Below are 12,920 nucleotides of genomic sequence, written 5' to 3' on the forward strand. Positions count from 1 at the left end.
ATAAACCAGAGAACTGTGTAGACATTGTGTTTCACATAAAAGCAAAATATTTGCTGTAGATAATGCTGCTTAGTAAGGAAATTACAAACCACATCCCAAAGAGCATACCATCAAGAAGCTTAGTTTAGTAACGTGACTACAAGCCAAGCATCATTACGTATATTTGAAGCAATAAAGAAATCCTGGAAGGTACTTTTGTCCTGCTGCTGCTGTACTTGAATTCAAGTTTTAGTGATGTTTGAATGTGAATGATGGTTTAGAAATGCTGCTGTCTCAGGAATGCCTACTACATGCCATAATAATCCTGATTTTCGTTAGCTCCTGAGCCTTTGCCACTTGGCACCTGGCCATGTTGTGGGCATGCCTGCTACAGCCTGATACTGAATGTGCAACCAAAAGTTAAAATGCTGAGGATTATTTGCCACTTCAGGCATTAAAACACCCTAGATCTAGAGAGAATAGTATTTTGGTTTAGAATCATAGAATCAACCAGGTTGGAAGAGACCTCCGAGATCATCCAGTCCAACCTATCCCCCGGCCCTATCCAATCAACTAACAATTGTTCTCTCCTAATAGAGGTGTTGTAAAAGGTCTAGTGTAGAGTTAATCTCCTACAGTTAGACCAATATGGCAGTAACCATAGTTATCCCAAAGCAGGAGACTGGGTTACTCTGCTCTGCAATGGGTGCTCATGTGTCTTTACCCAGGTGAGGAATGCTGTGGAAGTGCCTGTGAATAAAAAGACACCATGGTTGACTAGGATTTTAATGCATTGTACATGGGAAAAGTAGCAAAGAGGTTTAAATGTCTAACATGTGAGTTTACAAGGGAAAAACAATGCCTTGAACATTGGCTTGAGACCTATTCAAAGAATGAATTTTCATAGAATCAGGCAGGTTGGAAGAGACCTCCAAGATCATCCAGTCCAACCTAGCACCCAGCCCTAGCCACTCAACTAGACCATGGCACTAAGTGCCTCATCCAGGCTTTTCTTGAACACCTCCAGGGACGGTGACTCCACCACCTCCCTGGGCAGCCCATTCCAATGCCAATCACTCTCTCTGCCAACAACTTCCTCCTAACATCCAGCCTAGACCTCCCTCAGTGCAGCTTGAGACTGTGTCCCCTTGTTCTGTTGCTGGTTGCCTGGCAGAAGAGACCAACCCCCACCTGGCTACAGCCTCCCTTCAGGGGAGGTTGATTGTTCTGACTCTCATTATATAGTTTTTGAGCATAGAGCACACACCTACACATCATCATAATTAGGCAAGGACAACCCAGTCCTCTGCATAAACTCCACCTTGTTTTTCTCATTAACAAGATGTCCACTGTCTGTCCTTTCTGAGATAAGGTAGCCAGCAGCTGGTGGGAACCAAGGTCAGCATCCACCTGTTATTATCCTTCTTCACTTTGCATTCCCACACACTAGTAGTAGATGTGTTGCTTTACAGTGAAGTCTGTACTTGATGTGTACCATCAGGACTACTTTGTCCTTTTCCATCTCTTGGTGGAAAAGACACTTGAAACTCCCACATCTTGAGCTGAAACATAAAGCAAATGAGTGCAAACAGGGCTAGCATAGATGAATTTGAGATCAGTGTAGTGAAACATTTGGCAGTCTTGAACCAAATTGTTTGAGGGGAATCTATTTTGTGAATGACTTAGGAAGATGATTCATCACTCCATGATGAATGTCCACATCCTAGACACAAAAAGCAGAATTTCCATCGATGCAGCATTTTCTTATGCTTTTTTTTCCTTACAGAGTTTGAATCTCTGTGTTCTGCTCTGAATTTCCCACACCAAGATTTTAAGTGAAATAGAAACACTAAGTCAACTCTTCTAACTTCATACACAGTGAGGTGTAACTGAAGCACCGTTGTACAGATGGTTAAACAAAAGCAGCAGCAGCAAGCAAGCGTGTTACAGCGTTAGAATGCTTCCAACACAGATCTGTGTGGAGTGTTATCTAGTGTCACAGAATCTTAGATTGGAAAAGACCTTCAGGATCATCGAGTACAATCACCACTTTCACACTGGCAAGTCCTTGACTAAACCAAATCCTTCAGCACATCTAATCACTATGAATCACTATGGTTGGAAAGGACCATCAGGATCATCCACTCCAACCTTCATCCCAGCATCCTTAATCACTCAACTGCCAGACCCACTCTCCTTTTAAACACCTCCGGGGATGGCGACTCCATCACGTCCCTGGGCAATATATAACTACATAAAACTATATACCAGAGAGTATATGTGCTTTGCTCTGTGTCCACTGCATTTATCACAGTATCACCAAGGTTGGAAGAGACCTCATAGATCATCAAGTCCAACCCTTTACCACAGAGCTCAAGGCTAGACCATGGCACCAAGTGCCACGTCCAGTCTTGCCTTGAACAGCTCCAGGGACGGCGACTTCACCACCTCCCCGGGCAGCCCATTCCAGTGTCCAATGACTCTCTCAGTGAAGAACTTTCTCCTCACCTCCAGCCTAAATTTCCCCTGATGTAGCTTGAGGCTGTGTCCTCTCTTTCTGGTGCTGGCCACCTGAGAGAAGAGAGCAACCTCCCCCTGGCTACAACCTCCCCTCAGGTAGTTGTAGACAGCAATTTATGTTTCTTTCCTTAAAGTCTAACCTGTAGCCAGTGTCTTGAATATCTCCTTGTACTCAGATTCTGATTGTAATTACAGATGTAGAGTCATTGAAGAATATGTGGTTATTCTACTGATTTATGCACTGTAGCTAACTTTTGGGAAGAGACTTCAACCATCCCTATAGAATCAGTCAGGGCCGGAAGGGACCACAAGGATCACCCAGCTCCAACCCCCCAGCCATGGCCAGGGACAGCCCGCCCCAGATATATGATGGGAGATTGCAGCTACCTGTGGGAATGCAGAATGCCGAAGAGTTGTGGGGTGCAGGTGCAGGAGAGCTGTGGGAGAAGCTGTGAAGAGAAATGACAACAGGCAGATCCTTGTAATAACAGACCTTGGTTCTCACATGCAGCTGGCCACCTTATCTCAGAAGGGGTAGATAGTGGAGCTTCGCTAATGAGCTGGGCCTGTTTAACCTGGAGAAGAGGAGTCTCAGGGGTGATCTTATTACTGTCTACAACTACCTGAAGGGACATTGTACCCAGGTGGGGGGTGGCCTCTTCTGCCAGGCAACCAGCAATAGAACAAGGGGACACAGTCTCAAGTTGTGCCAGGGTAGGTATAGGCTGGATATTAGGAGGAAGTTCTTCACAGAGAGAGTGATTTCCCATTGGAATGGGCTGCCCAGGGAGGTGGTGGAGGCACCGTCCCTGGGAGTCTTCAAGAAAAGCCTGGATGAGGCACTTAGTGCCATGGTCTAGTTGATTGGTTAGGGCTGGGTGCTAGGTTGGACTGGATGATCTTGGAGGTCTCTTCCAAACCTGGTTGATTCTATGATTCTATGATTCTAAGGCGTGTGTGTATGCAGATGTGGTGGGCTGTCCCTGACTAATTATGCTAATGTGTAGGCCTGTGCTCTACTGGCTGAGTGTATCTATTCAGGCTGCTACATGAATAAAAGGGGCTCTGCCTAATTCCCATTGAATCGTCTGGAGACCCTCGTGGCTGGCCCAGCACCACACTGGTCTGTGGGCTTGTTTCCCACGGTCCTGCAGCAAGCAGAGGTAGCAGGCAGCACAGCCTGCAACAGCTACCTTAATTTGAACTCTCTGCAAATTTGCAGCACAGGAACGTGAAGGTGAAAGGTATTGCCAAGTGGTCAGTGCACATCTTCCACCAACTACATTTTTTAAAAGCAGCAATAAGTTGTACTGGAAATAAAAAAACCCAACCCAGAGTGAATAGAATGAAATTTCACAGAAGCATCTGAATTCTGAGTCAAGTATGTTTTAAGTGCTGCAAACCCACAGCCTAGGATTTAGACACGTATAGGCTTATGGAGACCTTGTACCACAGTCAGTGTTTTACATCACTAGAATACACATAAATAACAAGTGATCCAATTCTGCCTTCCTTGAGATGCTTAACCATCTGCAATAGCAGGACTTTCTTTCCACTGGATAATAAGGTGAAGGAAAGATAAGTGCTTTACTCTCAGCAGGTGTCCTTGAGCGTGGCACCTGAAATTCAATGTACTGTCTTGAGTGTATGTAGCAGTTCACTACAGCAGAATGTGTTGTTTTCTGGAGTGCTGAAAAATTTCCATAGAAACCCCATAGCTTACTACCTTGAACCTGGAAAATGACCATTTCAGGGAACAAAACATAATAGATTCTCATGGTAAGATACACAACAAAGAGTTAGATGTGTGTCTATATATACAGAGTGTAAGGACTGGCACCCACTCTAAGCTGAAAAGAAAGCAACTCTTTAAACACTGTTTAAGGTAAGATCTAAACCATTACAAGAGGGATGCAGACCCATTGTACTCAACACTCACGTAGAGTGTCTGTGGACTTGGTACAAACCAGTTTCTCTGTGTGCTTCAAGGAGCACTTTATGCAGTTCTGAGCTCAGTGTAAGGTCAGTGTGACACAGACCCACCAAGAATGTGGTAAAGCAGGAGAAATAAGGAGCTCTGTTTCCCAGAAAGGAGAAAAAGCATTGATCAAAAACTGATTTCAGCCATACAATACAGCCTAGAGAAGCCATAGATCAAGTTAGTTTTCTACATCTTGAGGATAGTTCCACAGGTACCCAAATTAATGACTTTTTAATCACAGTCCTTTAGAGCTGAAAATCTCTTTTCTAGTTAGTGTAAAAATAATGTCAATACACTTCTGAGATTCTTAAAGGTGTTGTGATAAAATGTCTGGAACAAAAACTTGAGAGATTGTTGATGGGAATTCCTGTGGTGTAGCACAAACCAAAATTATTGAGGGTGTCACTTTCATGGAATCATAGAATGGTCTGGGTTGGAAGGGACCTCCAGTTGTCATCTAGCCCAACCCCCTCTGCAGTAAGCAGAGGCATCATCAACTAGATGAGGCTGACCAGAGCCAAGTCAAGTCTCACCTCGACTATCTCCAGGAAGGAGGCCTCAACCACCTCACTAGGCAACCTGTTTCAGTGTTCCACTACCCTCATGGTAAAGAAACTCGTTCACAGTATCCAATTCAAATGTACTCTTTTCTCTACACTGTAGCTCCCAAAGCAGATCAGTCTTACTCATCGAATGGTCTGGGTTGGAAGGTCACCTAGTCCACCCCCCTCTGCATTAAGCAGGGGCATCCTCAACTAGACCAGGTTGCCCAGAGCTCTGTCGAGCCTCACCCCAACCACCTCTGTTGGCAAACCGCTGCAGTGTTCCATGACTCTCATAGTAAAGCACCCACTCCTAGCATCCATTCTAAACTTGCTCTTCTCTAATGTGAAGCCATTGTCTCTCCTATCACCCCCGGCCTTTGTACACTGTCTCACTCCAGCCTTCTTGTAGGCCCCCTTCAGGTACAGCAGGGCTGCTGTTAGGTCTCTCCAGAGCTTCCTCTTCTTCAGGCTGAAAACCCCAGCTCCCTCAGCCTGTCTTCACAGCAGAGATGCTCCAAACATCTCCTCAAAACCCACTCCATCAGGTCCATGTCCTCCCTGTAGTGAAGGCTTCAGGCCTGGATACAGTACTCCAGGTGAGATCTCACCAGAGCAAAGTGTTAGAATCACCTCTGTGGATCATCTGGCAGCATAGCTTTTGTTGTAGCCCAGGATGTGACTTGCCTTCTGGGCTGTACGCACACTGCCTGCTCATGTCCAGCTTCTCATCCATCAGCACCCCCAAGTCCTTTTCTATCACCTCATTCCCCAGCCTGTATTCCTGGTGAAGATTGTTCTGACCCCTGTGCAGGACCCTGCATCTACTCTTGTTGAAATTTGTCTGAGTAGGTTTATGTGAATAGGGCATTGGAAATTAATCTTTTTCCAGAGTTTACATTTGCTTTCACTGTTTCTCAGTGCCTGTTCATACAGGATGCTGGTGTATGAGTACTTATATCAGTGTAAAACCTTGCTAAAAGGACCAGTGTTCCACATGAGCAAGGCCTTACCATCTAGTCTGTAGCAGAGTATGCTAGTTTGAAGCTAGCTGGAATGTTTTGGTGAGAATTAGATTACAGGCTGTGAAAGGGAAACAAGAGTGATGTCTACTTCACTCATAAGCTTGCTGAGATGTATAAGAACAAGAATCAAAACCTAGGTAAGGCACTACTCCTGCTGGGGAGCTCCGAGCTGCATCTCTCTCTCTAACCTCACCCTCCGTTTCTCTGACTAATCCACTTTGTTTCCTACCCCCCTGGCTGAACCTCCATTCTTCCTCAGGACTGGGGTAAGGTTGAGAGGAGTAGGGGGAAGGTGGAAGGATGGTTGGGAGCCCCTCCTGGGCACTCAGGTTTCTGGGAGGGCTGTTGTGTTTCTGTATTCCCTTTTCCCTTGTCTATTTCTGTCTATAACTGTATATACTGTAACTATCTGCTTGGATATTGTGCTAGCTGTAAATATAAGCTTCATTCAATTTCCAGAGCTGGCTGAGTCTAGTCTGGGTGATTTCCAAAGCGTGGGGGGTCAGGGAACATCCAAACCATCACACAGAGTATTGTCCTTCATAAATTTCTGTGTCTCCCTTAATTATTTCTTGTAATACATAATGTGTTCATGTCATGGTCCTATTTGTATGGGAACATACACTTTTGCCCTCAATGCCCATTGGCTTATAGATGAAACTTACTCACTTGGCCACTCACTTTTCTTCCATACTGGTAATCTCTGCTGGGGAGAAAAAAATGTCAGAATTTCCATTTCACAGGAAATCTAAATGCTTTACCTTACAGTTTTGTCTCAAGCTTCTGGTGAAAATAAAAAAGTTCTGAAAAAAAAATTTACTGGAAACAAGTGAAAAGAAAAGCAGTTAATGTGACACTATAGTGCATTTGCCAGCAGGAGCACAGTGCCTCCTGGGGAGGGATGATAAACTGCACCAGTACAGCCTGGGAGGTGATCTGCTGGAGAGCAGCCCTGTGGAGAAGGACCTGGGAGTACTGATGGATAACATCCATGGCACAGCAATGTGCCCCTGTGGCCAAGAAGGCAAATGGGATTCTGGGGTGTATTAGGAGGAGTGTATCCAGCAGATCAAGGGAGGTTCTCCTCCCCCTCTACTCTGCCCTGGTGAGACCTCATCTTGTGTACCGTGTTCAGTTTCGGGCTCCCCAGTTTAAAAGGGACAGGGATCTGCTGGAGAGGGTCCAGCAGAGAGCTAGAAGGATGATGAGGGGACTGGAGCAGTGCCTGATGAGGAGAGGCTGAGGGACCTGGGGCTTTTTAGTCTGGAGAAGAGAAGACTGAGAGGGGATTTAATAAACGTCTGTAAATATCTGAGGGCTGGGGGTCAGGAGGGAGGGGACAGGCTCTGCTTACTTGCTCCCTGGGGTAGGACAAGGAGCAATGGATGTAAGCTGCAGCACAGGAGGTTCCACCTCAACACAAGGGGAAACTTCTTTACTGTAAGGGTCCCAGAGCACTGGAACAGGCTCCCCAGGGAGGTTGTGGAGTCCCCTTCTGTGGAGACTCTCAATACCTGTCTGGATGTGTTCCTCTGTGACCTGAGCTAGATTGCATGGTCCTGCTCTGACAGGGAGGTTGGACTATCTCTATTTGCACCCCTTCCAACCCCTGACATCCTGTGTGATCCTGTGATCCCAGTGTTCTTGGTGCTTTGAAGAGACTACTTCTGCTCTTTATACTTGTGATGGACTGGGGACCTTGTTTCTGTGACTAGAGACATCATCTCTAAGGTGCTGGACCACAGATAAGGAGGTTAATATCGAGTATATAATTTAAACTGAATTCTACAGGCCAGAACATCTCAGACAAATCCAAGCTGAAGTAACTTAGTTGTTCTCCTGATGAAAACTCAGGTGCATGCAAATGGGTAAATAGATCCAGAAAGCTGTAATAATGTCTAATGACTTTACTGCCTGTTCTACTCCTTCATACACACCCAAAATACGTCTTGCTACTTTTATACATTAACACTTGCCATTCCCTCCCTGTTTGTAGTGTTCATTAATATCAAAGAAGTTCAGCCTTCCTTCTCCCACTTCCCCATTTTCCCTGTTTGGTTTATTTGATGTGCTGTAGCTGATCACAAGTACAGTGTGCTTTTGGATGTCTTGTTTTGTTTTGGGTTGAGAGGTAGGATGCTTTGTGTGTGCATGCATGATGGACTGTAATTATCCAAATGTTCTTTCCTAAATTTTGTTATTCTCAGATGCTGGGGGGAGGAGAGAGGCAGAAATGAAGGAACATATCCTGTATAAACACGTGCTTCAGTCTGGTCAAGACCACAAATGATAAGGACAAACTGAGCATGTACTTCAAAGTATGGAGAGGAAAAAAGTAGACATTTACAAATGATGAAGTACTAATGGAATTTTTTATAGTGTATGGAACATCCCCAAGAGGTTCATATGAACTGCTGATAAAATAACATCCTCTTTGAAATAGTACATCTGATCAGAATGTAGGGGGGTGTTAGATTTAGCTTTGCAGCAAAGGATACAAGCTCTGCTGCAGGAATCCATGAAAAGAAAGGATGCAAATGTAGGTAAAGATGGTGTGGGAGGGTGTATGTGGTATCAGAAGCATTTGTTCTGGAACTTAGCTAACAGAAAAGTCATTGGAATATAATGCAGTTCGTGTGGTTTTAATGCATAGCACAAAAATGCTATAGAGATCTTTCAGAGAAGAAATAAAATGAAGGAAAATATTCTGCTTTTATCACAGTTAAGATTAAGAATTTTTACAGTTTAAGAAGAGGGAAGTTTTAAGTAACATTTGTCAAGTCAGTAAGGAGATGTGCGTGAAAGAGTCTGCTGAGAAGTTATCAAAGGAGCTGCTTAAAACAAGCAAGCAGAGGAAAGGTAGTTAAATGTTAGGACAGTTAATGCAAGGATAAATAAAACCATGGTAGATCCTGGCACTGACAATGTACAGATGATATTTCTTGAGGTATCACAGTCAGCAGAGCTGACTGGACATACATAGGCTACGATTTCAAAGGTATGCTATTAAAACACAACTACAGAAATGGCATTCACCTGCTAAGATCTAATGAGAGGTTTGTGTGTGGGTCTCTGCCAGGATGAACAGCCACTTTTGTGGGCTGCTTTCTGAGCTTCGATTCAATAAATCAAAGTGTATTCTGTAGAGGCACAAAAAGTCCATGCATACAATAAAATGGTGTGCTGCTTGTCCTCTTCTGTTTCTGGGCTCAGCTCTTCAGAAGTACTTTTACATTCTATTGCACAGTTAACCTTTGGACAGCACCTTGCATGTTTACAGCTGTATCTGATCATTTGTTTGCCAGGCACAACTTCATAAAAGGAGGGGAGCATTCTGTTTTCTGCTCTTGCAATGGCTTTGGAAGTGAGGAGGTGTGATTGGTATTCAGTGATTACCAAAACTTCTACCCAAATTACATATCATGGCTGTGAAGATGGTCAGCATATGTTTGCTTCAGGAGGTGTGCAAGCGAAGAGATCAGTAACATAATGAACATCCCACTTGGAATTTCTTTCTTTTTATTTTCTTTTATTTCATCTTCTTTTCTCTTTTTTTTCCTTCTCTTTTCCTCTCTTTTCCTGTCTTTCTTTTCCTCTCTTTTCCTGATTCTTTTCCTCTCTTTTCCTCTCTTCCCCTCTCTTTTCCTCTCTTTCTTTTCCTGTTTCTTTTCCTTTCTCTTTTCCTCTTTATTGTCCTCTTTTTTCCCCTTTTCCTCTTTCTTTTCCTCTCTTTCCCTCTCTTTTCCTCTCTTTCTTTTCCTGTTTCTTTTCCTCTCTCTTTTCCTCTTTATTGTCCTCTTTTTTCCCCTCTTTTTCTCTTTCTTTTCCTCTCTTTCCCTCTCTTTTCCTCTCTTTCTTTTCCTCTCTCTTTTCCTCTCTTTCTTTTCCTCTCTCTTTTCCTCTCTTTTCCTCTTTATTGTCCTCTTTTTTTCCCTCTATTTTCCTCTTTCTTTTCCTCTCTTTTCCTCTTTCTTTTCCTCTCTTTCCCTCTCTTTCCTTTCCCCTTTCCTTTCCTTCTTTTTCCTCTTCCTTTTCCTCTCCACTGGAAGAGGCTCTCCATGCATATAAATTTATGAAATCCAATTGATACAAAGAGAAAACAAAATAGGTTTAAGAAAAAGATAGAGAAAAGTAAAAGTTTAGTGCAGAAAGCAGTCATCAGGATGATGAAGTAGCTTCTACTGTAACTTGCAAATAAAAGATACCATTTCTACATAAAATATGTTCAGTGAGTTGTTGAGTGTTTCAGTGCAATAAGCTCAAAGGCACAGATGAAACTCAATTTTGGATACTAAGGTTCAGCTCATGTTATGAATTTATTAAGTCACTCAGTTCTTTGTAAAGAAGGCAGACTGTGATCCAAAACATACAAAATACACCTTAGTTTACAGAATAATGTTCTTTCAGAGTCTAAGGGGAAGAATTGCCCTTCATCCAAAGTGTTAGTATTTATGCACAATGTCTTATGTAAACTGCTGCCATCAGCGTGACTGTTTATTGCATCAAGGTTTCTGTAAGGAGACAGTCAGATAAAGACCTTATCTCCTGCCACATATTCAGACTTCCCTTCATTATTTTCCTTCTCCATTGACTAGTCTATCTTTGGGCCTTTGGCACCACAAGTGAAGCTTTCTTCAACACAGAGGGGAAAAAATAACCCCCAGAAACATGGTGAATATCAACTGCATCAGAAAGTCCCAGTTCTGAAATGGTGCAGGCAGTGGCATGGCTACACCTGTGTTTCACCTAAGTGTTTCTCAGTTTATTTATCTCAGGTTTATTTTCCTCTGGAGCTTTGCATTAGATGAAGTGCAGGTGGTCAGTGCATCAGATTCTTCTGACAGTGTCAAGATCCTTGAGCGTGTCCAGAGAAGGGCGACGAGGCTGGGCAGAGGCCTTGAGCACAGCCCTACGAGGAGAGGCTGAGGGAGCTGGGATTGGTTAGCCTGGAGAAGAGGAGGCTCAGGGGTGACCTTATTGCTGTCTACAACTACCTGAGGGGAGGTTGTGGCCAGGAGGAGGTTGCTCTCTTCTCTCAGGTGGCCAGCACCAGAACAAGAGGACACAGCCTCTGGCTGCGCCAGGGGAAATTTAGGCTGGAGGTGAGGAGAAAGTTCTTCACTGAGAGAGTCATTGGACACTGGAATGGGCTGCCCGGGGAGGTGGTGGAGTCGCCGTCCCTGGAGCTGTTCAAGGCAAGATTGGACGTGGCACTTGGTGCCATGGTCTAGCCTTGAGCTCTGTGGTAAAGGGTTGGACTTGATGATCTATGAGGTCTCTTCCAACCTTGATGATACTGTGATACTGTGAAGTTACTAAGTCAACTCCATTAGGAGATTAGTGGTGAGGACACTGCAAGCAGTACTGCTGGGTCTAGAAAGCTCAAGTGTGTGAATCTGCTCTAAACCTGTAAGAAAACCACTAACCATTTATGAAATCTAGTAGTGGACTGAGCATGGTAACATTATGCTTCTTTGTTAAAGCTCTGGCTACATACATGCTCACACTGTGACAAAAGTTAACGGTGCATTTCCTTTTCTTTTCTTTTCTTTCATTAGGGCATATTTCAAAACGTTTGTCCCTCAGTTCCAGGAGGCAGCATTTGCTAATGGGAAGCTTTAGGCAGCCTCGGACATGGAGATGATACTGAAGAGATGCATGCACACGTGAGCTCGCAAGAAGAATGCCTGGAAATGGACCTTCTTGATAGGTGCTTTCTTTCCTCTGACATGGTTTTGGTAGCTTCAGTTTTTGTCAGATTCCTGAAGTGAAAGCATTAGCCTGCTTAAAACTGAGTATTTGATATTCATCTTGCCCTTTTGCCTCTGCCACCACTGTTCCTTCATATATCCACTGGATTAAATTTAAAAGGATGTGTTTTGTTGTGGTAATATTTCCTTGTGCCAGCAATGTCTTATGTGTTAAGCCTTGATTCCTTGTTTTCAGGTGATGTCAAATGGCTTTTTTTTTTTTCTGTTAGTAGTAGTATTATTATTCCCCACAGAAATCCTATGTAATTTGTATATTTAGCTAACATTTCCTGCAGAGCCTAACATAAAATTGCCATATGTACCAGGAATGCCTAATGGACTGTACAGTGCCATATTCTGCCTTTGGAGGTTTGCATCTCACTGTAGCTTTTACTCTCACAGGTATGGATATGAGTTACACAGTTCAATCCTCAGTGCCTTTCAAGTTGGTCTCGTATTAATATGGCAGAGTGTTGGAGTTCTGGGCTTTTTCTAGTACATCAGTTGAAGCTCATCTGATGTGAAGTGCAGTGCTTGTATGCTTTGTTTTCATTTTCAGTTGTACAAGTTTGGTGTTTTTTCTAGTAAGCTTCCTTCCCCATTACAGAAAACCTTTTACTTCAGTACCGGTGCACAAGGAACTAATTATATAAATCAGAATAACAAAATAAAGCTCTTTCACAAACCTCTATTTTTTTCCAGCATAAATACCACTAAGAAGAAAACTTTCAACAAAGATATGAGTGATGTCTTGAAAAATAACTGATGAAATCATGTAAGGCTGTAAGTATTTAGCTTAATGCTTCAGTTCAACGTAGTTCTCAGAAATAATTCTGTGTGTGCATAACTGGAAACATTAACCTCCCCTAATTCTGAAATGGCAAAATGCAGCATCCCACCTATTCATTCTTTCTTTCACACTAGTGTCAGATGCACCAGTTGGGGCTAACTGTCACAATGCCACTTCCCAAATTAATTTGTAAATAGACCAGGGTACTTTCCAGTAAGGAATAAAATTAACAGTGTGCCTTGTTTGTAAATGGCACGTGGAAAAATGTGTCCTACTTCTGCTAAATATAAGGAACTAAAGGAAGAATATAGAGATGATCCAGTGGCTCTGGAA

The 12,920-nt window shown here is 43.4% G+C and overlaps 1 protein-coding gene across 3 annotated transcripts in view; it reads left to right on the forward strand.

The window, feature by feature from the left end:
* Nucleotides 1–12,488, forward strand: part of BABAM2 (BRISC and BRCA1 A complex member 2) — a 185,843-nt gene extending 173,355 nt beyond the window's left edge. For all 3 annotated transcript variants that reach the window (XM_064158350.1, XM_064158349.1, XM_064158348.1), the window contains one exon: nt 11,606–12,488. In XM_064158350.1, the coding sequence (XP_064014420.1) occupies nt 11,606–11,669 (64 nt within the window). In that variant the 3' untranslated portion in view covers nt 11,670–12,488. The remainder of the gene's footprint in view (nt 1–11,605) is intronic.
* Nucleotides 12,489–12,920: the final 432 nt, after the last annotated feature.

This window comes from Pogoniulus pusillus, chromosome 18 (assembly GCF_015220805.1).
Source record: "Pogoniulus pusillus isolate bPogPus1 chromosome 18, bPogPus1.pri, whole genome shotgun sequence".
Lineage (NCBI taxonomy): Eukaryota > Metazoa > Chordata > Aves > Piciformes > Lybiidae > Pogoniulus > Pogoniulus pusillus.